Consider the following 27,208-nt stretch of genomic DNA (forward strand, 5'->3'; position numbering starts at 1 on the left):
TCATCGGCGTATAGGGCTATGCGGTACAACAGCCTGTCAGCCCACTCAAGACCAGCCACTTGCAAATCAATGCGCACCCAAGCCGCCAGGGGCTCCATTGCCATGGCAAACAGATACGGAGTCAGTGGGCACCCTTGCCTGGTGCTGCGGCCAATGGTAAAAACCGACGACACAGAACCCGTCATGCGTACAGATGCCGTTATATCAGTATAAAGCAGGGTTACATAGGACAAAAGGCGAGGCCCTAAATTCAACCTGCGAAGAAGTGCCAACAGATACTCCCAACTCAATGAGTCAAAGGTGCGATCCATGTCCGCGAGCAATAATGCTGCACGTACCCCCAAGCCCCCTACTGCTGCAGTAGCTGTTTGTGCGCGACGAATATTGTGTCAGGTCGCCCGCTGGGGCATAAACCCAGCCTGGTCTGGATGTACCAGAGAGGAGATATGAGGCCGTAGACGGTTGGCCAAAGCCTTGGCCAAGTCCTTGGCCTCGACGTTAAGGAGGAAAATGGGACGGTAGGACGCGTGATGTTCTGGCGGTTTACCAGGTTTGTGAAAGACCACTACCTCTGCATGCCGCCAATCACTAGGCAGGCGACCAAGCTCCCTGGATTCCTCCACCACTCTACAGCAGTCAGGGTCGAGCTGAAGAAAGTACCGCTTGAAGAATTCATTCAGGAAACCATTGGGCCCAGGATCCTTCCCAGGGTGCAGCTCCCGTAGAGCAGAACCAAGTTCGTCCTCAGTAAGTGGGGGGTCGAGTTCCATACTGACCTCATCAGAGAGGGCCAGAGGCGGAAGATCATCTAAAAACCGGCCAACCATTTCTACTGGCAGACAGTCCCTGGGAGTATATAGGTCCACATAATACACAGCAAAACTCTCCGCTATAGCCGATGGATCTAATATGGGCAGCCCTTCCGGGCCGACAATACCCGACGCACCCCTGCACAGGAGTAGTTTACTCGATTTGTCTCCCCACTGGTATATCCGGGTTGCCAGCCAAGCTTGATGGACCTCGTCGAGCAGTAGAGATGAATACCCTTGTTGCACCAGTATCAATTGGCGGCGGACCAGCCGCCCCCCCCCCCCTCCCTCCCTGCTACGTCCCTCCAGATCCAAGAGTGTGGCTTCTGCCCGAATAAGGGACTCTCTACAGGCCCTGCGGGCTGCGGCGGAGAAGGAGATATTTACCTCCGAAGAGAGGGCTTTATTGCCTGCCAGAGGGATTCCCCCGCAGACACCGACCCCACATTGCGGGTTAGATATTGGTCAATGGCTTCCTCCATCTGTTACTGTAATCTTCATTCTGAAGATTCCATGTGGAGAGGCGCCACTGGAAGGGCCCACGCGCCAGTCCAGCATGCAGAGTAATTGCTATCGGTGAATGATCCGAGAGCCCACGGGGGAGAATATTCGCCTCCACCACCCTGCTGGCAATGTCCCGGGAGACAAAGATGTAATCAATGCTGGAAAAGGAGTCATGTAAAACTGAGAGATAAATGTATCCCCGTGTTCCACCATGTAACCTGCGCCACAGATCTACACAATCCTGACCTACTACCAGGTAATGAAGTTTCGTAAGGTGATTAGCCACCTGGGCCCCCCGGGCCTCCACCGATCCAGAACAGAATCTACAACGTCATTCCAGTCCCCACCAACCACAGCCGGGCCCACAGGAATATCCGCCCAGACAGTCACAAGTTTCTCCAGCAGCCCCCAAGATAGTGGCAGTGGAGCATAGACACTGCCCAATGTCACTGACTCACCACCCACCGCTTCTTGGAGGAAGGTTAATGGCCCTGCGCATCACCCCAAGTCTTAGCATGGATGTAAGGGACACGTCGGTGTATAAGGACTGCAACTCCCCGAGACCCTCGCACGAAGCCAGAATGGAACACTTGTAAGTACCCAAAGCGTTGGAAGCACAATGCCTTCATCCCAAAGAGGTGCGTCTCCTGCAACATTAACACGTCAGCCCCAGCGCGCTTTGTTTGTTTAAGGGTTGCTCCATGCTTAATCTTATCAAGCTCCCTCCAACTCAGAATACATAGGGACCCTATGGGATCTAACGGTCTACCCAATACCTCAGCCATGTGAGGACTTCAGAAATATGTAATATATTGGTGCAGAGAAATACGTAGCGTAGCAGAGCTCCAACATGCAAGTAATCAGTGCGATTAAAAACATCAGCAACACCCCTGAACAACCCACCCAACCCCCACCCTATACCTCAATAACAGTGAAGTATTTGTCGTGGAGGGCAGAGCAGGCTGACCCCAACAGGAGGTACCACCCCTCTCCCGCCAATGGATCCCCAACTCACAGTCCATCGTCATCTGGCACCTGTCCCAAACTGTAAATGTCAGATTTACAGGCCATCATTGGGCTCCTCCGGCTAGCTCGAAACATCTATGGGCAATAAATGTATACACACAAACAAAATTCAATCAGCTGGTGCCGCCTGTCTCAAAGCAGAACCCCTTCGTGCTGAGGCATCACCTGACTTGGACCTCCTTCTAGACCTGGATCGCCGAGACCCCTTCCCCTTGACATTAGGCCCAGTTCTAGCTGCACCACTCGAGGACGAATCAGAGTCTCTCCCAGGTGGCGTGTGAGGGTGCAGCCGCACCATCTCGTCCATCCACTGGAACACCTACTCCGTGATATCGAAGAAATGAGTGTGAGAACGATATACAACCCGCAGCCGGGCCGGATAAAGCAATGCATATGGAAGCTTGAGCTCCCTTAGTCGGGCCTTGGCCGCTAGGAAAGATTGCCGCTGCTGTTGTACCAGTTTGGTATAGTCGGGGAATATCAGGATACTGACATTGTCGTACAGCAAGGGTTCTTTGGCCCTGACCTGTTTCATGATAGCGTCACAGTCCTGATAATTAAGCAATTTCGCAATCACTGGCCGTGGGCGAGCCCCCGGTGGGGGCTTCTGCATCAGGGCCCTGTGGGCACGCTCGACCACAAAGCACTTGGAAAGGGAGTCGGGAGGTAGCCAACTCTCCAGCCACTGGGTAAAGAACCTCTCCATATCTCCGGACTCACACCCCTCCGGAAAACCAACAAAGCGGAGATTGTTGCGGCGCGCCTTCTCTTCGGTATCCTCTACCCTTGACGCCAGGCCCCGCTGGGAGCTCTCTAAGGATGATACTCCTGTTGCAAGGTGATGATCACGTCTTCCATTCGAGAGATTCTCGTCTCAATCTCAGTGATGCGTGCCACCGCATTCTGCAGGTCCTGACGCAATAACATGACGTCCGATCACACCGCACCTATCTTGGCATCAAGCGCGTCTCTGGACTGAGTAACATCAGCCAGGAGGGCGGCATTGTCCGGCACATCATCCTGGGTCACACCTGAGGCCGCTGCGGGCCCCCAGATCCAGCAAATGTATCCAGCATGCTCTGTTTGGACAAGCCGCCCCGGGCTTGTCCCTCATCATGGCGGCCCAAGTGGTCCCCAACACCAGGTGGTTTGCCGCTGACACGTAAGCAGCAGGTCAATCCCGGTGATCCAAGAGCGGCGATGGTGCCCGACAGTAGTCCCTGCGGCTGGAGCCAACCACCGAATCACCAGGACCCAAGAGGCACACCACAGGGCCACCAGAAGGCAAACAAGCGGCCCCAAACGGCGATCCTCGGTCAACACTCCCACGCGGCCCGAAAATGCTACCGAACCCCCACACCGGGTGGGAGGGGGGAACCCACACTGCCCATTGGCACACCCACATTCAGAGGCCCCCCCATGGCAATCCAAGGGAAGTCAGCAAGCTCAGGATACATTGCTCATACCACGAACCAGGGCATCATATGGCTAGCAGCAACCCACCTAATGTCCTGCGAGCCGCCAGAGCTCCTCTCCTGTGCCGCAGATTGGCCACCCTGCGAAAAATCCCAGTGTCACGACAGGCCCCAGGCGAAGTATGGAATCCAGCTGTTGCACAAGGGCCCCGCAGCACACCCAGAAGAGGGCCGATTCACTGTGACAGCCCCAAGCCCACCAAGGGGGACCCCTCACCGGGGTGCGATCACCAGGTCACCTGTAGGGTCCAGTAGTAAGCACGTACACTCCGCCGCCCCATGGCTCCGCACAGGGCAGGTACCAATGCCCGCTATGCCGCCTGCTCCTAGGACCTCCAACTGCAGGGCAGCAGGCCACAAATGATGGGTCCCTCACACCACTGGGGAGCCAAGCACGCCACAACCTAAGCGGCGCCCGCAACAGGTGCCACTGGATCTCACCCACTCACCCCCGCAGTCCGGTCCGACCGCCGAGTGAGGGGGAGGGCCCGCACAGCCGAGGGCAAATCAGGGGCCAAGCTTTCCACGGCCCGGCTGGCACAAAATGGCAGCGTCAGTAGCAATCTTCCCCGATTCTCCCCCACTCAACCCCCGCGATCCGAATCAAGGAGGAAAACGAAAGCCCCGGGAGAAGTTGAATGCCGTAGCTCCTCACCTCCCAAGGACGCCAGCAAAGCCACACTCGAGTCCGCGGCTTCAGCACAGCTACAAGGCCTCAGGGGCGATCGTCACCACCCTGTCGCCGCAGAATACGGCGGAAATCCAGATTCGCACCAAAAGCGACACCAAGGCTCTACACCACATCGGGAGCCCTGAGGTGGATGTTGCAGCCAGAGGAGCATGATAACTGAAGAATAATGGAACGGGCTGGATGGAGCTCACTTAGCTCAAGTCTGCCATGCTGGCTAGCTAAGCCACGCCCTCCCTGTTGGAGGTACTTTTGATGTCTACAGATGACCAAGTAAGAACCTCTGTCTGAGAAACAGTAGTGGGTGTCGAACTCTGTGGACTTCCAGCATAGTATTTGCTGCAGAGTGCCATGTAAAGGCAAGATAGAGGTGGGAGCCCAAAATCTTTTGTCTGTAGTATTCCCCTAACACAGCCATGACTTAGAATTTAGAATGTACATATCTATAATCAAACACTTCCCCTAGTTACTCCTAAGCATACCTACTGCTATCTTTCTGCCATAACCTTGCTTTCACATTGGTTGGCCCCCCAAAGCAATGCTAGGAGTTTTTATATACTGTGTCTGACTTCTTTTTGAGGTTCATGTATGTGTTTATCATTTCAGGGATGGAACAGGATGACTCCGAGGTCCAATACTCAGAAGTTCTAATCAGGAAAAACAATCAAGGTACGTAGTTTAGTGATGCTGAAATGTACAAGAAAGGCAGTGTCAGAATGCGCATAGTATTAATAATGAACATAAGCATATAATACACACGCAGTAATAGTGTAGATATTTCATTTTTCACACAGGAAGAAAAGCTTGCAAATAAAGAGTTGATATGAGATGTAACACATGTAAATTAGATGATCACAATGAAATGTGTACCTATGTATTTACTTAGCCACATGTTTTACCAATGTACTTATTGACATTGCTTGTGTATACTGAGACAGTGATTTGTAGAGTGTAGTACGACCCAGCTCCCCATGTACCTTGGACTGGTCCTCTAACCTGTCCAAGGCCCTTTCTGATGCGGCATCTCTGCCACCGCTCTCTGTGCCTCGGTGCACTCTTATCTTCTCTCTCTTGCGTACTCCTTTCCGCTTTCTCTTTACCCTTTTGTTGAATCTCTCTCTCACTCTCTGACTGCTTGCCCCTCTCTCTCACTAAGTTACACTACTTTGCCCCTTTCTCACACACTTTTGACTTTGCTTTGCCTCTTTTTTCTCACTCGTTTTGATTGCTTTGCCTCTTTTTTGTTCCCATTGCTTTGCCTCTTTACCATCAGTCGTTTCATGACTTTTCCTATTTTTCCTCGCTCACGCTCTTTCATTGTACCCCTATTTTCTCTGTGCCTCTTTTCTTGCATCCTCCAGTTTTCCCCATGCTCCCTCCCCCTACCAACATCCTGCCGTGCCTTTCCTCCTCTCCGCACTGCACTCCCCCACCCTCTGTGCTCCTACCACCTCCAAGGACATACTTAATGGTGGATGTTGCATGACCCCATTGTTCAGGTGCCTAGGCCCCAGCTCCCCACTTACCTGGGCTGGTCCTACGACCACTTTAAGGCTCTTCAGGACCCAGCATCGCTGCCTCCGCTCTCCGAGCCTCAGTGTACTCTTCTCTCTCTCTCACTCCTTTCCTCTTTCTCTTCACCCTTACTTTGCCTCACTCTAACTCTGCTTGCCTCTCTCGCTCTCACTCATTTACACTACTTTGCCTCTCTATTACACAGTTTGAATTTGCTCTTCCTCTTTTTTCTCACTTGTTCTCATTGCTTTGTCTCTTTTTTGTCACTCGTTCCCATTGATATGCCTCTTTTTCATTTCTATTAATTTGCCTCTTTTCCATCACTCATTCCCATTGGTATGCCTCTTGTTCGTTTCCATTGCTTTGCCTCTTTTCCATCACTCATTTCCATTACTGTGCCTTTACCTCACTCACACTCTTGCATTGTGCCCCTTTTCTTGTGCCCCTTTTTGTTATGCCTCTTTGATCCTCCAGCCCCATTCCCCTTCCCAAGCAACTCCTGCACTTTTCCTTCTTCTGCCCTGCTTCTTCCCTGCTCTCCAGCGTCTTCCACCAATGTCTTCTCCTTAGCTCTGCCCTCTTCCCTCTGCACTCCTCCACCCTAGTTCTTACTTAAAGGAGGCAGGGTGCACGGTTTCTTAGTGGGCTTGTGTATTGGGTATGACAAAAAGCAAAGGCAAGCTTGTCTGTGCCTGTTCGTGCATGAACTGCATTCACTGCCACAACCCCTGGTTGGAACGCCATTAGCTGCTGCTCTGTAGCAACCCTCCACGCCCTCGACCTTGGACACGCCTCCTCCCGCTGCTGCACATTTGCACCAGGCAGCACAGTAGGACTACTGGCACTTCACCTGCAGCAACTCGGTACCACACACCCCCAGTCAGACTCCCATGTCAGCAGCTCACAACCTCACTGATCACCAGACCCAACACTCAGTACAACCTCACATGCATGCTCCAAAACACCCACTCTCAAAAAAAAATGCATCGAAATCTGGCACCTCCTCAACAACAGTACACAGGACATCCTCTTCCTAACCGAAACCTGATTGAACCCCGCTCAGTTCCCAACGTCGCGGTGGCCATTCTAACAGGTTACAAAAATCATATGCCAGTACCTCCTCCGGAAACCCTGCAGAGGTATTGCCATCATCTCAAAAGAAACCCTCATTTGCAAAACCACCACTGACTCAGACACCCCTTTCTTGGAACACTTGCACTTCAACCTGCAAACTAACACCACCACCACTGTGAAGGGAATCCTAACCTACAGACCACCCGGTCCGCGACTTCAGCACCCTTCTCACCATCAACTCAAAGAACTCTCTTCTTCTCTGTTTCTTCAACTTTCACCTGCAAGACCCATCTGACCACTTCTCCACCTACCTCCTCAAGAGTCTACACAACATAGGCCTTTCCCAGCTCGTCAGGGGCCTACACACAATAGAATACACACATTAGAGTCGATCTTCATCTCCGGCAACCACATTAGCCTCTGTTCTGCCTCCCCACTCACACAGCCAGACAACTACATCATATATTTCATCATTTCCAGGACTCACTGCTAAAGCTCCCATTAATACCACCAATTCAACCAGAACTGGAGCAGAATGGAAGCAGACTGTCGCTACACACTTGAAAGAAACAAATGTGACACCACCAACAACCTAGCCGAGGACATCACTAAATTTAACTAATGGATCTCCAACTGTGCTGATGCTCTGTCATCCATCAAAACTCACAAACATCGAAGAAGCAACAACCTGGCCTCTTGGTGCACGGAAGAACTCAGAGACTCCAAAGGATTCTGCAACAGCTCGAAAGGAAGTGGATCGCCAATCACAAAGCTGACCTCAGATCTACCTACAAGGCTGCCCTCAGGCACTTCCACTCCCTCCTGAGAATTACCAAGAGTAGAGCACTCTGGATAAGATCCAGGGCATTTCTACCAGCAGCAAAAGTTATTTGGTATTGTCAAGGAATTCACCACCCCTGATGCCTCAGTCAACTCCATCACCCCCTCCCAGGAACTCTGCAATGGCCTTTTAAATTACTTCAAGAACTAAATCAAGAACATCTACAATAACTTAAAAAAACAACCAAACCCAGAGTACATCATTGGCCAGCTGCACAACTACTACTTGTAAAGACACATAACCAACTGGAGTACATTCAATGAGGAAGACGCCACCTGAGTCAGGAAGACGTCCACTCTTGGACCCCCACAGACCTATGCACACACCCAATCTACAACCTAGGAGGACCCATGATCAGAAAGTTCCACGCACATATCATCAACTCCTCCACTGAGTCTGCTACCTTCCCTGATGTGTGGAAGCATGCCACAGTCACAGCCCTCCTAAAAAAACCATCAGTTGACCCCAACAATCTCAGCAACTAAAAAACAATCGCCCTACTACTGTATCCAGCAAAGGTGATAGAGAAAGTAATCAATCGACAACTCCCCAACCACTGTAACTCCACAACCTACTTGACATCTCCCAATCTGGGTTCCACAGCAATCACAGCACAGAGAGAGTACTCATCGCCACCAAAGATGAGATCCACACCCTCATAGACTGAGGAGAATTTGCTGCCCTCATACTGTTGGACCTATTGCCAGCATTCAACACTGTGTAACACTCCAACCTCATCAAAAGATTATGTGACACAGGCACTCAAAGTCCAGTCCTCGAATTGACTCAGCGAGTCAGACCTCCTCATCCACTTATCGGAGCACAAGGACCCGATCTGCAGTCCCCAAGGATCCTCAGTCAGCCCCAACCTGTTCAACATTTACATGACACTACTCACAGATGTCATCAGATCCCAAGGCACCACAATCATCTCCTACAACAAGGAAACCCAGCTCATCCTCTCCATGTCAGACAAATACCCAATGACCAGATTCAACTTCACTGAATGTATGATGCATTTAGCGGAATGGATGAAAACCAACTGCCTAAAACTCAGCACGAACAAGATGAAAAAGTGCTGATCTTTCGAAACAAAGGTTTACCATGGAACTCCTTCTGGTGGCCATTAGAGATTGGTGCACACCTTTCAGTCTCCAACCGCACCCACAACCTGGGAACCATATTGGGTGACAAAATGAACATGGCAGCTCAGGTGAATGCAGTTAGCTCCTCCTGTTTCCACATGCTATGCACCCTTAAAAAATCTTCAGATTGATTCCTAAGAGCACCAGAGGCACCATCACTTAAGCCCTAATCACCAGCAGATTTTACTACGACAACGCACTCTATGCCAGAATCCCCAACCACCTCCTTAACCCGCCTTCAGACCATCGAGAACACCACCGGCAGACTTGTCCTGGACATCCCCCAGTGCACCCCCAGCACACTTCACCTCAGAGATCTCCACTAGTTGGCAATACAAAAACGCTGCCAATTCATCCCCTCACTCATGCATACAAGGCACTATCTAACATTGGACCAGCATATCTGAACTCCCGCCTCCACTTCCACCAGCCTACCAGACACATATGCTCTGCCTTCCTCTCTCTTGCGCACACACACACACCCCACATCCGCAGAAGCAGAACAGAAGGACTAGCCTTCTCATACCTCGCATTTGGCACAAACATATAAGTAGTCTATATCAGTCAGGAATAAGAACAAGCATTGACAATAGCAATAGGTCTAGTTTTAAAGGAATGTTGTATGGTACTGTGAAGCATCACGGGTAGATATCATGAAAATAGATGTTAATGTTATTGATTTTTATATAGTGCTAATCACCGACTGGTCTCTAAGCGCTTTTGAGAGAGTTGCCAGAGATCCAGATACGGGTGCATGGCCGCACAGTGAGGCACGTTTACGCAGTGTCCAGGGTCTCCCTGAACAGGAATGTTTTAAGTTGTTTCCTGAATGGGAGGAGAACCGATTCCTTGCGCAAGTAGTCTGGCAATTAGTTCCAAAGTTGTGAAAGCAGGACGGAAATGGCTCTGGCCACTTTGGATGCGGTGTTGCATCCTGGGTGGCCAGGCGGCAGGCGGCAGGCTTCTGAAGACCACAGTATAGGGATACATATGTATATCTGTGTGGAAGCAAAGAACTGTAGAATAATATTGGGGTAGGGTAAAAGGTCAGGTGGCAGTTGCACTGTCAAGACAGACCTAAAAATCCATGTAGGTTAATGTCTGCCATCTACCCATCTCTGCTGCTGCCAGAGAAAACACCATACATGATCTAGTTATCTATGAAATTTTAATAGCTTTATACTGTCTATGTGCCCCTGACAGTTCAGGCTCAAGCAGTTGGATAAATAAAGAAAATTATCACAGCTGTGTGGAGGGCAAGCACTTATTGTGTGGAAGCACAAACGTCTGCCCAATCAAAACAGGTACTCCTTGCTCCCAACATGTGGGCACCCTCTTCTGGTGATTCTCACATAATTGGCTGGCAACCGCTGTAATGTAAAGCCAGTCCATAAAAAGGGACATAAACAAATTTTAAACTACTGAATGGCATACAACACAGAACAGTTTGGTCCTAAGTAATAATACTTTAAGAGGATTGTACTCCAAACGAACATGTGAGATTATAATCAAGGCACAATGATGAAATTTAGATTCGAGGAATCTATGCTCACAGATGTGTGGTGAGAATAGAACGAAAGATGACAACATGAGGGACTCTGGAAATTTAGGCAACCAAACTGCACACTGAAAAACACAACGTTTCATTCCTGACTCACAAAAGCTTCATTGTGTCATATGCAACTCTGCCGGTTACATCCCAAACCAGAAAACATGATAAACTGAGCATCCACCTAACTTAAGAAAGCAAAACCATTGGTATGTACCTTTAAGAAACAGGCAACTGCTGATGGAAATTACACAGGAGTGTATTTGAATTTCTCATTGACACTTTTTTCCTTAGCAATGCTTGAAACTGTGCATACCCCAGATAGCATGCTTATGGCAGAAGAAGAAATAAATAGTGTTGTAGTAAGAAATCCATTGTACACCATCTAGAATCCTATGAGTATATCCAAAGGATCTTATACTGACATTCAACTGAGATAAGCAAACATAGATCTTACCTCAATGAATGATGTACCAACTAGATTCAAGACTTCACTTGATGAAAGAGTGAATCAGAAAATAAGCATTGGCAAAGCCAATATGTCTGTCGCTTGCATTGTATTGATCTCACATCAACTCAAAAATAATTTAGGCCTGTAATACACATAGAAAGCACAAGGTTGTGTCAATATTCCATGCATATAAAATTGTAAAGGGAAACAATTACCATAGCCACATTACAAATGTGACAATGGAAAGTCAATGGCAGAATGTATCCATCTGTGGTATGCTTGTAAGATCTCATTAGCATTTTGCATGAGAAGTTTTCTGTAATCTATACGCTAGAAGGAGAGAATGCATAAATGAGCCAATCAAAGAGTGGAAATGAGCGGTTATCCACTTCCTAACATTACATAGTGTAGTTAATCACGGTTAGACCTATGTGGCTTAGAACATCTAAATGGATGCAAAAAAGTCTCCCCTTGAAACTATGATTATAATAATGAGATGAACTAGACATTAATGAATGCTGATATCATTTGTAAGGACTCACAAATTACTTGTGAAACAAACAGCCAATGTGTTCTCTAGGCCAAATTGATAATAGGTTGATATTGATCATGTCTGACATTCCACCAACTATTTAATGGCATGATCATTGAGAAATTAAGTGAAGACTTAGTGACCCAGTTGTAAGATGTTAACTCCCCATAGTGTGAAAACAGTTTTAATGACCCCTGTGTAATACTTACTGAAAATGCTTTACGAATTTTACTCCAACTCCATTAAATTACATGAAACCACTGTAAACAGAAACAGGTAGGGCAGTCAGCCAGGCAGGAGGAGGAGGGAAACAGACACAGAGGCTAGAGTGTGGTCTGTTCTAGAGGTGGCAATTGTGGGAGTTGAAAGGAACTCTATGGCATTCATCAGTTATGGACTACTCAGATATCCGGTGAGGTTTTCCATTGTCATGATTTATCAAATATTACCCGCCACAAATTAATTCAAAAGAGCCTGACTGTTTACACCATGTTGGCAATCCTGTACTGGCTGCTACCAGACAACTGGTACCTCATATTACAGTTTAGCGGATAGACTAATAAGTCTTGAGGGCAGAATTCCCCAGATATCTGTGGTTCCAGAGAGATTTCTACTAAAAAATATCTTAAAGCAGCTCTTAATTAAATGATTTGATTGTGTTGTTGTCAAAGGCCTTATGTTTTTAATCTTTGTATTGTTTTATGCATTAATTTTTTGGTCCCAACAATTGTAAAGATAGATAGTTATTCTCTGTTCCTGAGTGCATAAAAACTCTTTTATCATGGTAAACACCAACTAGTTACTTATGGTCCTAACTACATGAGTCTCAAGTCGTTATGGTCAAAAATGTATGTTATGTTATATGCCCGCAATCCCAAATGCTAGATTATGTTGCATGTAATGTGTGTTCTCTGTTGAACTTTATGTATTTTTCTTGGCCCTATCAGTGACTGGAAAAGATGACTATGCCACTGAATACTCTGAAATCCAAACAAGGAACTGTAATCAAAGTAAGTGGTTTTTGTCAGTTGGTTACCTTCTTGTTTGCCGGTAATTCATATGACACCTTGTGAACAAGCATAGACCACCCTGGAGGAAAAGCATTGTACATTTTAACTGCAATGTATAGCCAGCAGACTGACTTACTGTGTTTGTGTGTAGTCTTCTTATACTAAGTGAGTCACATGTAACTTGGTAGAAAGTACCGCCTAGAAATCATCTAACTCATATCTGCACAGAGTAAAGTAAGTTTATTAGGAAACTGGGACCGCTCCTTAGAGGGGCCAATATGAAAATATCAATTGGGTCAAATGCCAGAATTTGATGACATCTTTCAAATACTTGATTTCTTCAAACAATTTTATACTCTGACACACTACCCCAACTGCAAAAATTCAGGGTTTGCAACGAGAAAAAAACCATAGTATGTATGCACTAAACCCATTTTATGATCTAGAAAAGTTATTCTGAATGGTAAAAGGGGTTTGGATTGGTACTGACTCTGCATTTCGGAAGGGTTCCTTCCAAATTCCGATTGGGTACTTGTGGACTGGGGGTTGGTGCGGACCGGAATAACAGGCGTGGAGGCCGTATATACTTGGCTATGGTAGCTGTTTTTATTGCTCTGAGTGACCAACGGTTTAAGTACAGAGTGCAAGGTGTGAAGCCGTAGTCTGTTCCCAGGTGTCCGTCGGCCGATGGATCTTCCGGACATCTTCAGGTCTTCCGGGGAGGCGTCGGAGTAACCTCGGAGGGAAACAGAGAGGCAGGGGTTTAGTCCTTTCTAGCTCGGACTTCTGGAGTACCAATACCAGCACCAGGGTCGTGAGGGGACAGAGTTAACCGTGAGGAGGGGAATGGACGGGAAGGTATAGACGGAAGGGAAGAGGTGTGGGAAGGGGTAGAAGAGGCGTGCTCTCATGAGTGGCCGGGGTGTAAGGACTATGGTACAAGTTATAGGTGCAGTGACTCTACTAAATATATATATATATACAGTGCAAGGGTGATCTATCAGTGCGTTCTACTGCTATACAAGTATTTACAAGTATTTACAAGGGGACACGGAGACGGTAACAAGGTACTCACGTGCCCCGCCGTAACTCTCCAGCGAGTTACGGCCGCTCTCCAGCCACCTCCAGAGGACTCCACCACTCCTCGGTCCAGACGTCCTCCAACTCTTCGTCTTCGATCCTCTCGCCCGGTCTACTCTCCTTCACCGGTTCACTACGCGCTGTCTCCTGCCACGAGTCGGCTATCTGGAACGCTCTCCTCTCTTCGTCGCCGGCTTTTCTACTTCTCGGGCCGTGGTAGGGGGCGGGACTTCCGGGTTCCCAGCAGGCTGCTTCCCGTTCGGCACTTCCGGGTTCTTGGTGCTCTGGATTCTCCGCCTCCGGGTAGGGTCTTTGTCCAGTCACCTGGTCGGGTTCCTGTAGGGGGAAAAGAGAGAAGGATTCCTGGTCGTCAGAGACGCAGGAGGGTTAGTGGTCCTGGTATCCCCACTCGGGCGCCGCCCGGTTGAGGTGAGTGGCGTTCCCCTTCCACATCCCCTTTCCCTAGCTGTCTTTCTTGTGGGGGAGGCCGGTGGGGGATATCTAGACAGATAGTCTGCGTTGCCCTGCTCAACCCCCTTCCTATGTAAGGTTTGGAATCTGTAGGGCTGCAGGGAGAGAAACCACCGAAGCACCCTATCATTATGACCCCTATTGCGTGCCATCCATTCTAGGGGAGCGTGATCCGTGTACAGAAGAAACTCCCGCCCCTCTAGATAATAACGCAGGCTCTCTACAGCCCATTTTATGGCTAGGGCTTCCTTCTCGACTACCGCGTAATTCATCTCACGAGGGAAGAGTTTCCTGCTGAGATATAGGATAGGCCTCTCAATTCCTGCCTGGTCTTTTTGGGAGAGGACTGCTCCTAATCCCTGTTCTGAGGCGTCTGTTTGCAGGATAAAGGGCTTTGTATAATCGGGGCTGATCAGAACTGGCTCTGACACTAGTGATTGCTTGAGGTCCTGAAAGGCCTTCCACATCTGCGGAGAGGGATGTTGCAACATGGTCTCTGTTCGAGTGTTTTTCTTTAGGAGATCTGTCAAGGGTACCGCAATTTGAGAAAAATTGGGGATGAACCTCCGATAATATCCTAAGAGCCCAAGGAAGGCACGGAGGTCCTTTTTGGTTTTGGGGAATGGAATCGACTGGATGGCCTTTATTTTGTTGTCTTGAGGACGGATGACACCCTCCCCAAGGAGATAACCTAGGTATTTTACTGACTGCGCAGCTAGAGTGGTTTTAGCGGGGTTAATAGTGAACCCGTATTCTCCCAGAGAGGTGATCACTCGTTTCAGGTGGGACAGGTGCTCTGGCCAGTCATTGCTATAAATGACTATATTGTCAAGGTACGCTCCTGCGTATTGGGCATGAGGTTGCAGGACTACGTTCATGGCCCGTTGAAAAGTCGCTGGGGCCCCATGGAGCCCGAAGGGCATGACTCTAAATTGGAACAGGCCGTCGGGTGTGGAAAACGCTGTTTTCTTTTTATCTTCGCTCTTCAGGGGGATCTGCCAGTATCCCTTGCAGAGATCCAGCGTGCTAATGTAGCGGGCTCGTCCGATGCGTTCTATCATCTCGTCAACTCTTGGCAACGGATAAGTGTCAAAACTCGAGACTTTATTGACTTCGCGAAAGTCGATACAAAATCTCGTGGAGCCATCGGGTTTGGGGACAAGAACGATGGGCGAGTTCCAGCAACTGATCGATGGCTCGATGATGCCCATTTGCAACATTTGTTTGGTTTCCTCTTGAATGACTTTCCGGCGTGCTTCTGGGATCCGATAGGGGCGTTGTCTCACGATCTTTCCAGCATCTGTATGTATATGCTTGTTCGATGACCGTGGTGTGCCCCGGTAGAGTGGAAAATACCGTCTGCAAGGGTGACAAGACAGTCCTGAGGTCTTGTCGTTTGTTCGGGGGTTGTTCTGGGTCCACACAATCTTCAAAGAGTGGGGTCTCTGGGCCTGTCACGCTGGATAGTACTGGTTGGGGGCCCTCCCACTTCTTTAGAAGATTGACGTGGTATATTTGTCTTTGGTTGCGTGTGTGGTCCAATTCGATTTCGTATGTGACAGGGGTCACCTGTCTCGTTACGGGAAACGGCCCTTGCCACTGTCCTAAAAGTTTGTGGTCTGAAGAGGGTAGGAGAAGCAGTACCAGGTCTCCAGGAACGAAGGTTCTGGGCTTGGCTCCCTGGTCGTATTGGCGTTTTTGCGTAGCCTGGGCAGTCAACAAATTTTGCCTCACTATTTCCCTGATTTGACCCAGGTGAGTCTTGAGGTTGGCAACATATTCAGGCAGAGGTCGGGTACGATCAGGCTCGGCTTCCCAAGCCTCGCGGGCCATATCCAGGAGTGTTCTAGGGGCCCTTCCATAGAGGAGTTCATAGGGAGAATACCCGGTACTGCTCTGGACCTTACAACGAATAGCAAACAGAGCCAAAGGAAGCATTTCCTCCCAGCGACGGCTTTTTAGACCCAACAACTTCTTAGGGTGGTCTTCAGGGTAGCGTTATACCGCTCCACAAGTCCGTCGGTCTGGGGGTGGTAGACAGAGGTCCTAATTTGTTTAATGCCCAGTTGGGAACACACCTGGCGCATAAGAGAAGAAACAAACGGGGTGCCCTGGTCCGTCAATATCTCCTGGGGAAAACCCACCCGGGTGAAGGTGGTTACAAGGGCTCTCGCTATGTTCTGCGTGGTTGGGTGTTTTAACGGAACGGCCTCAGGAAACCGGGTGGCATAATCCACCAGAACTAGAGCATACCGACATCCACTCTTTGAAGGTAACATGGGGCCTATCAGGTCCATCCCAACACTACTGAAAGGGACATCAATAAGAGAGAGCGGCTGAAGGGGTGCCCTTGGGGGTCGGTATCGACTGTTCTTCTGACATATAGGACACTCTTTGCAGTATTGGCTCACTTGTTTATGTACTCCAGGCCAGTAGAACTTGTCCAGTATAGTTTGTCCTGTTTTGTCGTCCCCGAAATGACCCCCTAACAAATGGCTATGGGCCAGGAACAGTACTTTCTCGCGAAAGGGACCGGGAACGAGTAACTGAGGGTCTTGTTGGGGTCCGCCTTTCCTATACAACAGACCGTTCCGTTTAAAGAAATAAGGACATACGTGCAAGGGATCCTCGTTTTCCAGGGCCCACCCCCAGGCGTCTTGTAGTACTGGGTCCTCTTGTTGGGCCGCACGGAACTCCCGATCAGTCTCCCATGGATGTTGGTTCACCTGAACAGGATAGGCTGTGGTGTGTGTCCTTTTTTCCTTCTTCTTTTGCCCTCTTGTCTTCTGGACTTTGTTTGTTGGTTCCACGGGAGGAGGGTTTCGGGAAAAGGGAGCCTCGGACGACCATCTTTCCAAGGAGTTTGTAGCGTCATGTAACAAACGGGGCAGCCCATTATAATCGTTACCCAGGATAACCTGTTCCGGCAAGTTGGGTACCAGGCCGACAGTAAGGGGGCTTCTTTCCCCTGAGGTGTGTTGTACCTGTACACGTGTGGTGGGATATCTCTTGGTATCACCGTGTACACATTGGATATCAACTGTGCCAGTCATAGGCCCCATAGGTCTGGGTATTTCCTGCGGCCTTAATACGCTTTGTCGGCAACCGGAATCCGCTAGGGCCATCATAGGATGTCCATCAATCTTCACCGGACACCGGAAAGGAGGAGGACTGGCATCCGTGGTGAGACACACATAGTTCCTAGCCAGTCCGACCTCCATAGGTTCCTCCTTCTGGGGACAGAACCGGGCTATATGTCCATATCCTCCACAGTGGTAGCACTGCGGACCGGGAAGATTTGGTCTTGGGGTCACTGGAAACAGAAACAAGGGGACAGGTTCGGGTTTCCGGGGAACCACCGGCCTCGGGGTTCGAGGATGACTTCCATGGGGTATCCGTGTAGGGTGTTTGGCCTTTTTCTGGAAGTCTTGAGCACGACTGAAGGCACTTGCGATCTCGACAGCAGTGTCTAGAGTGAGCCGGGAGTGTTGACGGACCCATTTCTGTATGGCGGGGTGTAGGGAGGCTAGGAATTGTTCCAAGTAGATCTTGGACAGGATCTCATCTTTGGTGGATGTGGCAGGCTTCAACCAGCGGTTGGTTAGGTCTTGGATGCGGAATGACAATGCCCGGGGAGTTTCTTGAGGTCCTTCACGGGCCTGTCGCAGCCGTACTCTGTAGGTCTCGTCGTCAATCCCGAGCCTCTCGAGGATACAGGTTTTGATGTACTGATACGGGGTCTGCCCTTGTATATTGGCCTGTTGAAATGCCGCCTGTAGTTCACCCGTCAGCAGAGGCCCCAGGTAGTGGCTCCAGCGATCAACCGGCCAAGCAGCCGCCTGAGCCAGGCGCTCGAAGTTCGTAAAAAAGAAGTCCGGGTCTTCTCCCGGAACGTATTTTTGTAAAACCACAGAGGGTAATGCAGTCGCTGGCCTTGATTGACCCATGACGTCGACTAGTTTTCCAAGGGCTCGGTCTTGTGCGGAGCCCTGGTCTTTCAGGACATCATGCAGTTGGCCTCGATCGTCCTCGGCTGTTTTGAAAAAGCGCTCCATCATCTTTCCGAGGAGTTCCTGGCTTTCTGCAAGTTGCTTCACGGCGGCCTCCAGGCTTCCGGATCCCACTTCTGACACCAAGTGTGGACTGGGGGTTGGTGCGGACCGGAATAACAGGCGTGGAGGCCGTATATACTTGGCTATGGTAGCTGTTTTTATTGCTCTGAGTGACAAACGGTTTAAGTACAGAGTGCAAGGTGTGAAGCCGTAGTCTGTTCCGGGGTGTCCGTCGGCCGATGGATCTTCCGGACGTCTTCAGGTCTTCCGGGGAGGCGTCAGAGTAACCTCGGAGGGAAACAGAGAGGCAGGGGTTTAGTCCTTTCCAGCTCGGACTTCTGGAGTACCAATACCAGCACCAGGGTCGTGAGGGGACAGAGTTAACCGTGAGGAGGGGAATGGACGGGAAGGTATAGACGGAAGGGAAGAGGTGTGGGAAGGGGTAGAAGAGGCGTGCTCTCGTGAGTGGCCGGGGTGTAAGGACTATGGTACAAGTTATAGGTGCAGTGACTCTACTAAATATATATATACAGTGCAAGGGTGATCTATCAGTGCGTTCTACTGCTATACAAGTATTTACAAGTATTTACAAGGGGACACGGAGACGGTAACAAGGTACTCACGTGCCCCGCCGTAACTCTCCAGCGAGTTACGGCCGCTCTCCAGCCACCTCCAGAGGACTCCACCACTCCTCGGTCCAGACGTCCTCCAACTCTTCGTCTTCGATCCTCTCGCCCTGTCTACTCTCCTTCACCGGTTCACTACGCGCTGTCTCCTGCCACTAGTCGGCTATCTGGAACGCTCTCCTCTCTTCGTCGCCGGCTTTTCTACTTCTCGGCCGTGGTAGGGGGCGGGACTTCCGGGTTCCCGGCAGGCTGCTTCCGGTTCGGCACTTCCGGGTTCTTGGTGCTCTGGATTCTCCGCCTCCCGGTAGGGTCTTTGTCCAGTCACCTGGTCGGGTTCCTGTAGGGGGAAAAAGAGAGAAGGATTCCTGGTCGTCAGACGCAGGAAGGTTAGTGGTCCTGGTATCCCCACTCGGGCGCCGCCCGGTTGAGGTGAGTGGCGTTCCCCTTCCACAGTACTCCATGTATCAATGGTATGCTGCTAGAAGTTTGGTCACAAACTATTGATAAGTTAGACTAAGAAGTTGGGGTGATAATTCAGTGGCAAATGGGAAGGTCTCCTTGCTATGCTTTTCCCTTCGAGAAATGGTGGCAGCTTCAGGGGAAGTAAGAAGTGGTCTAGTGGACCACTACCGACTCTCACTGAAATTTTTCAAAACTGGAAGCTTTCCTTTAAGGTAATTGGGCAGGTTAAAAAATAAGACGTTTTTAAGTGCAAAGACAAGCATGGTGGTCTCTTGCAGGCCACCATCCCAGTCTGTGCAGCCAATTGGAGGGATTCACAGTTTGTAAATTGTCAATGAGTATTCATTAGACAAGTCTTCTCCCTCCAAATAGTTATGTTACATTCTAACTTATTAATAAATAAGTCAACCTTCAAAATAATGTAATTGCTACAAAAAGCTGGGACGCAAAATGTGACTGCTTTTTCAGACCAAAGATTTAGTTAGAAGTTACAGTCTTAAAAATTCTTCTACTACTGCGGTGAGGTATTAGCAAGCCTCTTGCCAAGTGCTTCATAGCACTCTTATGCATACATGTTCATGATATTGTCCCAAGGATTTAGTGCAAACTTTAAGGATACAATATACCATTTCGGATCCGACCACAGCTCCAAATAAATCAAAGATTCCTCCACCAAAATGTTTTGTTTTCAGACCAATGTCTCCACCGTAGCTGATCCTTAGTCTAATGCAAGAACGGCTCGACCCGAATCAAAAACGCTCCAGTTTCAGCCTGGAACTAAGAAACAAGTGCTTCAACCAGCAAACCTCACTCTAAGAAACAGTTATCTTTCCAAGAGGCTTTGGACGTTCCATAAAATGCCTCCAGAAAAGCAGAAGAAGGATGCTGCCACTAGCCTATTACACATCCCTATTCCAACTTCACCTAGCCCAAGAACACCACGCCCATCCTTTACTCCACCACCTCACTCACCACAATTATCTGCGGCAGATGACATGTCTCCTCACTCACCCATAATAGAGGATGATGAGGATATATCACAAAACATACACCCTGGGGATGCATGGGATGACTATGAAGTTGAACCACAAGGGTAGACAGACCCTGATCTATATCACACACAGCCATCACCACCTGTTAATGCTTCTGCATATCAGGATCCAATATCAAGGGTAGCAGACTCTCATCAGGTCCTCTTATATAAGACACACTAGAGGGAAGGATTTTCTCTTTGAAACTTTATCTAATGCTCAAAGGGGGGGCACAATACCTACCGCTCCTTAAGGGCATGATACATCACACAGATGACTTTTTTTTAAAGACCCTGTCAATGATAGAGTCATAACACCACACATTGACACAAAATATAAGGCTACACCATCAGATCCTAAGTATTTAGAGGTCAGTTAACCCCAGACTCTCTGGTAGTCTCTAATGCAAGAAAGAGGGCAAACTCCCAAATATCAAAAAATGCACAACCTCCAGAGAAAGAGCCTACACTAATAGATGCTTCCAGGAAACGGGTCGCTGCACAAGCAGATGACCATTGGCTCATAGCCAACCGCCAGGCTCTAGTAGCTAGAGCCCACTGGGACGAAATGGAGGGCCTCCTCCAACACCTCACAGAGGATCACAGGAAAAAGGGGCAGACAATTGTTAATGAGGGAAAACTCATTACCAACAATTCCATTAAATGTGCATTAGATGCAGCCGAAACCACTGCCAGAAGTATCAATACTAGTATCCATTTACGTAGGCATGCACAGCTCCATGTTTCAGGATTTAAGCCTGAGGTACAATAAGCTATTTGATAAGGAACATCTTTTCAGACCACAAGTGGACACAGCCCTTGCAAAAATGTAAAAAAGGAATGGAAGTTGAAAAATCAATGGGGGCTTTACAAACAAGCACATACTGTGGTTCTTTTCATAGGTCCAATTATAAGCAAGGCGCAAGATCTACTACCACAGACAACACTGGGTCAGCATACAACAAACAGGGACAAACCTCCACTCCAAAACCATTTTATAAATTTTCCTACAGAGGAAGCAATTTTAAAGGAAGAGGCTGAGGGAACAATACTCGTACCTCAAACAACATTACCAAGCAATGACTTCCTAACCATTTCCCACTTAACACCTTTTGGGTCGTCTTCAAAACTTTCTCCCTATGTGGAAATCAATCACAATAGATCAATGGGTGTTGGATATTATCCAACATGGTTACTGTCTGGAATCATTACAACTCCTCCAAATATCCCACTTCGCAAACACAAACGGTCTGTTCAACATAAAAATCTCCTACAACAAAAAATAACAGCTCTACTACAAAAAGGAGCAATAGAACCAGTTCAAAAACAGTTTCAGGGAACAGTAGGCTATTCTCTATACTTCCTTGCTACCAAAACAGTTGGGTCGCAACAACCCATTCTCGATCTCAAACCACTAAATTATTACATCATATCAGAACACTTCCATATGGTTAAGCTTCAGGAGATCATTTCTTTGCTACAGAAAGGAGATTTCATGGCTGCCTTAGTCATAAAGGACTTCCACTTCCATATGCCTATTCATTACGCACACAGAAAATATCTCAGATTTCAATTGCAAGGAAACCATTATCAATTCAAGGTTCTTCCCTTCCATATTACCAGAGCACCAATGGTATGTCCAGCAGTAGTGTCAGCACATCTATGCGGATAAAACATACATGTCTTTCCACATTTAGACGCCTGGCTAATGAAAGCAATCAGCATCAGGCTTTGCAAACAAAATACTCAGCAAACGCTAGCTTTACTATATCAACTAGGGTTCACCATCAACCTACAGAGGTCACATCTAAAACTAGCTGCCATACAGTCATACCTAGGAGCTATGCTCAACACACATCCAGCATTGATATACCCAAATCCAGACAGAATACACAGCATAGTAACATTAATTCAACAGTTTCAAATAGGGAGTCAGATCCCAGCCAAAACATTTCTGTGACTTCTAGGCATGATGGCATCTTGTATTTCCATAGTTCCAAATGCCAGAATACACATGAGACCTCTCCAAGAATGTCTCTCTCATCAATGGACACAGTCACTGGGTCAGCCTCACAATCTAGTGTTGGCAGACAGCCGCACACATCACTCTCTTCCATGAAGGAATCTGCAAAACTTATCAATGGAGCGGCGTTTCAAGACCCAGCTCCACAAATAATTCTTACAGCAGATGCTTCCCTAATAGGTTGGTGTGCACAGCTACAAAACCTCACAATTCAGGGGGTATGGGATTCCAAACTCAAGGATATCCATATCAATCACCTAGAGCTGCAAGCTGTTCAACTAGCAGTGAAGGCCTTCCTACCTCACCTACAACACAAAGCTGTCCTAATTCGAAACAGACAATATGACAAATATGTATTATATACAAAAACTGGGGGACGCACTTTTCTCAGTTAGCGCAGAAAATATGGAGATTAGCAATACATGACAGCATTCACCTCCTAGCAGAACATGTCCCAGGGACAAGCATTCAAACTGTGATGCAGCAACAAGTCCATGAATGGGAACTCCAGCTCATGTTCCTTGTACCATACTTTAAAAAAATTAGGGTTCCCATAAATAGATCTGTTCACTACAAGGCAAAATGCTAAACGCCCAAACTTCGCAAGCGGGTATCCGCACCAACCATCTAAGGGTAAAGCTCTATGGATAAGCTGGTCAGGAATATTAGCATACGTTTTTCCTCCTATCCCACTAATTCCCTTAATGGTCAGGAAACTCAGGCAAACATCTCCTACAATGATACTTATAGATCCAACATGGGCTCGCCAACCACGGTTTTCAACACTGTAGGAGATATCCCTAGTTCCACACAAGAAACTTCACCTCAACCCGGACCTTTTCACACAGAACCAAGGAGCACTAAGGCATCCCAATCCCAGGGAAATGGGATTGGGCTGTATCATGCAATTTGGCTCAAGAAGTCTTAGAATTTGGGTACTTAAACTTAACACAAGAATGTATAGACATTTTTTTTATCTCATTCTTAAAGAGGCTCGTAAACCTACCACAAGGCAATGTTATGCGGCTAAATGGAAAAGATTTGTTATATTCTATCAGAAGCAAAACATCAACCTCTTAATGAAAAAGTACAGAAAATAATTACTTATTGCATTTACAGACCACGTGGTTGGCATACACTTCTATACGCTTGCACCTTGTGGCTATTGCAGCCTATTTGCAAAATAGACAGCACTTGTCATTATTTAAAATCCCTGTTATTAAAGCCTTAATTAAATCATTCTTCCCAGGTTTCCTTCTGCACCAGCATGGAACTTTAACATTGTATTAACACGACTCATAGTTCCTCCTTTTGAACCATTCCATTCTTGTCAATTGCCATACTTATCATGGAAACTCACCTTTTTAGTCACTATCACTTCACTTAGAAGGTCAGTGAAATTCCAACTACATAAGACAAGGTAGTACATAGAACAAATCCTAAGTTCCTCCCAAAGGTAGTTTCCAATTTTCCTATTAATCAATATGACATCTGTTTTTTTCATGCAACCAGATTCTGTTCCTGAAAGGGCATTTCACACTTTAGATGTCAAAAGGGCCCTAATGTATTACATAGGCAGAACTGAAACTTTCAGAAAAACAAAGCAATTGTTTATTGCATTCACACCTCTTCACATGGGATAGGCAATTTCTAAATCAGGCATTTCAAGGTAGATAGTTAAATACATCCAAACTTGCTATGCAAAAGCTAAAAGACATTTACGTATTCCTCCTAAAGCTCATTCCACTACGAAAATAGGAGCTTCCATGGCATTTTTAGGGATCATTCCTATTGCTGATATTTACAAAGCAGCAACATGGTTCACTCCACACATGTTCACAAAACATTATTGTGTGGATGTTTTTGCATGCCAACAAGCCAATGTTGGTCACGTGATCCTTTGAAGTCTTTTTCAAATAACTGCAACCCCCATGGGTTAATCACTGCCTAGGGAGAGGGACTGCTTTACAGTCTATGCAAAGCATGTGTATCTACAGCGCCAATGTCTCCAATGCATTATGTTCCTTACCCTGTAAGCATCTGTTCTTGTCATGAAGTGCTGTAGATTCACATGCGCCACCCCCCAAAAAACCTGTGTAGGTTGCAGTTCATATACTTACACCATACTATTGCATGGCCATCACATTGCTAATACATATCACTATTACATTCTCCCCTACCTATGGCAAAACAATCTAAAGAGGCGTCGATGTGCATGACCATGCACAATTTTACCAATCGGAGTCACACAGCCTTGTGACTCAAAGAAAACTTTTTGGAACAAAAACAACTTGTAATCATCTGAGCCCAATGCTAGATGGCGGACTTTTGCAAAGCATGTGAATCTACAGCTCTACATGCCAAAAGTAAATGCTTACTGGATAAATAACATAATTCTTCTTATTGCAGAATGAAAAAAAGTTTGGTCTTTTTATTGGATGGTTTGCTTCAGTTATATTCCAGGAAAATATTTTTATTTGGCATGTATACGTCATCTTAGAAACATTGCTCTATACATGGCTAGTATTTCTATTATTATTACCACCCCCTTTTGTACCACTTTTGGCCGCCATAAGGGTGGCAGGGTATACTCAGACGTGAGTCCCTTGCTCACTTTGCCACTGGATTCAAGCAAGCCGGGCTGAAGACGGCTGGAATGCCAGAAACCGGTCCTCGGAAGCTTGTTTCTGGTCCAGGGAAGGCATGGCTTGGCAGTTCGGGCTGGACTGTTCCCATGAGGCACAGGGTCAGACTGATTTGCATATAGCCATGTCTGAACTGGGGTGGCAGAGTGGGCTAAAGAATGGTGATGGATTGAACCCAGATCTTTTGACTGGGTGTGAGTGTTTGATTGGTTCAGATGCTCCGTCCATTACCACCCCCTTTTGTACCGCTTTTGGCCGCCATAAGTGTGGCAGGGTATACTCAGACGTGAGTCCCTTGCTCACTTTGCCACTGGATTCAAGCAAGCCGGGCTGCAGACGGCTGGAATGCCAGAAACCGGTCCTCGGAAGCTTGTTTCCGGTCCAGGGAAGGCATGGCTTGGCAGTTCGGGCTGGACTGTTCCCATGAGGCACAGGAACAGACTGATTTGCATATAGCCATGTCTGAACTGGGGTGGCAGAGTGGGCTAAAGAACGGTGATGGATTGAACCCAGATCTTTTGACTGGGTGTGAGTGTTTGATTCGTTCAGATGCTCCGTCCATTACCACCCCCTTTTGTACCACTTTTGGCCGCCATAAGTGTGGCAGGGTATACTCAGACGTGAGTCCCTTGCTCACTTTGCCACTGGATTCAAGCAAGCCGGGCTGAAGGTGGCTGGAATGCCAGAAACCAGTCCTCAGAAGCTTGTTTCCGGTCCAGGGAAGGCATGGCTTGGCAGTTCGGGTTGGACTGTTCCCATGAGGCACAGGGTCAAACTGATTTGCATATAGCCATATCTGAACTGGGGTGGCAGAGTGGGCTAAAGAACGGTGATGGATTGAACCCAGATCTTTTGACTGGGTGTGAGTGTTTGATTGGTTCAGATGCTCCGTCCATTACCACCCCTATTGTACCGCTAGTATTTCTATTAAGCATTTGCTGCTCTTGCCTTGCCCTTCTCTTTCATTTATTAGGAGTAAAATCCTCTGTATCTTGTGATTCAATCCTTTTATAGTTGTTTTTCTGAAACTGTTCTGGTGGAGATCTGGATTAGCTTCTACCAAACTGGTGAATGAAGATTGCTGCTACTTCTTTGGGATTGGATAGGTCATGAGGATTCTTCTTTATGTGGGAACTGTTCGAGACCAGAGCTAACCCCTACGAATATCTTATATTTTTTCTTGCAGTAATTTATTTGCATCAGCAGCACATCTCTTCTTTTCCAGCATTCAAAGTACTAGATCTTGGAGGAAATATAATGTATGTCACCCCCCATGGTATCCGTGTCTTCTCTCTGGCCTGCTGTAATATCTTTTTGCATACAGTGTATCACAGTATATTAACCAGGATTGGCCATGTGGGTCTCCCTTCATTTGGATGCGGTCTCAAGGCATAATGTGCCCTCTCAACCTCTGATGGGTCTTTGATCTAGAATTGTAGTGATGGCCATGAGTTTTATTAGAAATTTTCCCCTACTTCCAAGCCTTCTGGGACCCCCAAGATCTTGATGTTGTTCCTAAGATTCGAAGTCATCAAGCCAGTCAGACATGGCTGCTGTTTATTCCAGCCTGCTTGGTAGCCTTTTCCTGAGGATTGACGGTCTTCCATTTGTGAGATTCTATCTTTTGGTTCTTACATACTGTGTGCATTACCTGCTATATCCAAGCCTCCTTCATGTCACATTTTGTCATGTGCATTGGTTTGGAGGTTCTTTTTGTGGGTTTCTGAACATGCTGTTCCCTCAATTAATTCTCGTGACAAGTCTCTGGATCTTTGTTGTTTACAGAGTGAAGGGGACACTTTTTTTCAGTACAGTCGAAAACCCCTATTTTAGGACATATTAGGTTTGGTGCTGAGCAGGGTTCTCAAACCTTTTCTGTAATAAAGGTTACTGGCTTTCAATGAAAATAATCCTAACATATTAAGATTATTGGAATTTTAATAGTAACCACATTAGACAAGATGACAAAACTTTTTTTCTGCTCCGCCCACTCATATCTAGATGTCTCCCCCTTATCCCAGCCTTGAGAGCCCCACTTGATGTCTGGTCGAGCACTTCCCTTTTTTTCCAATTTACATCTGGGGATCCATACCTTCATATGCTGCATGTATCCGCTATCCGATAACAGAGTCCTGTTAAAAGTCCAACGAGAAACCCGGGGTGGATTATTCTGTATAGCTATTTCAAGTAAAAAGGGGTT

The 27,208-nt window shown here is 47.5% G+C and overlaps 1 protein-coding gene across 3 annotated transcripts in view; it reads left to right on the forward strand.

The window, feature by feature from the left end:
• The window catches only part of MILR1 (mast cell immunoglobulin like receptor 1), a 228,945-nt gene that overhangs the window by 185,197 nt on the left and 16,540 nt on the right, over positions 1-27,208 (forward strand). For all 3 annotated transcript variants that reach the window (XM_086930915.1, XM_086930916.1, XM_086930917.1), the window contains 2 exons: positions 5,109-5,171; positions 12,557-12,619. In XM_086930915.1, coding sequence (XP_086787041.1) covers positions 5,109-5,171; positions 12,557-12,619 — 126 coding nt within the window. The remainder of the gene's footprint in view (positions 1-5,108; positions 5,172-12,556; positions 12,620-27,208) is intronic.

The sequence above is a fragment of the Lissotriton vulgaris genome, chromosome 7 (genome assembly GCF_964263255.1).
Source record: "Lissotriton vulgaris chromosome 7, aLisVul1.2, whole genome shotgun sequence".
Classification (NCBI taxonomy): Eukaryota; Metazoa; Chordata; class Amphibia; order Caudata; family Salamandridae; genus Lissotriton; species Lissotriton vulgaris.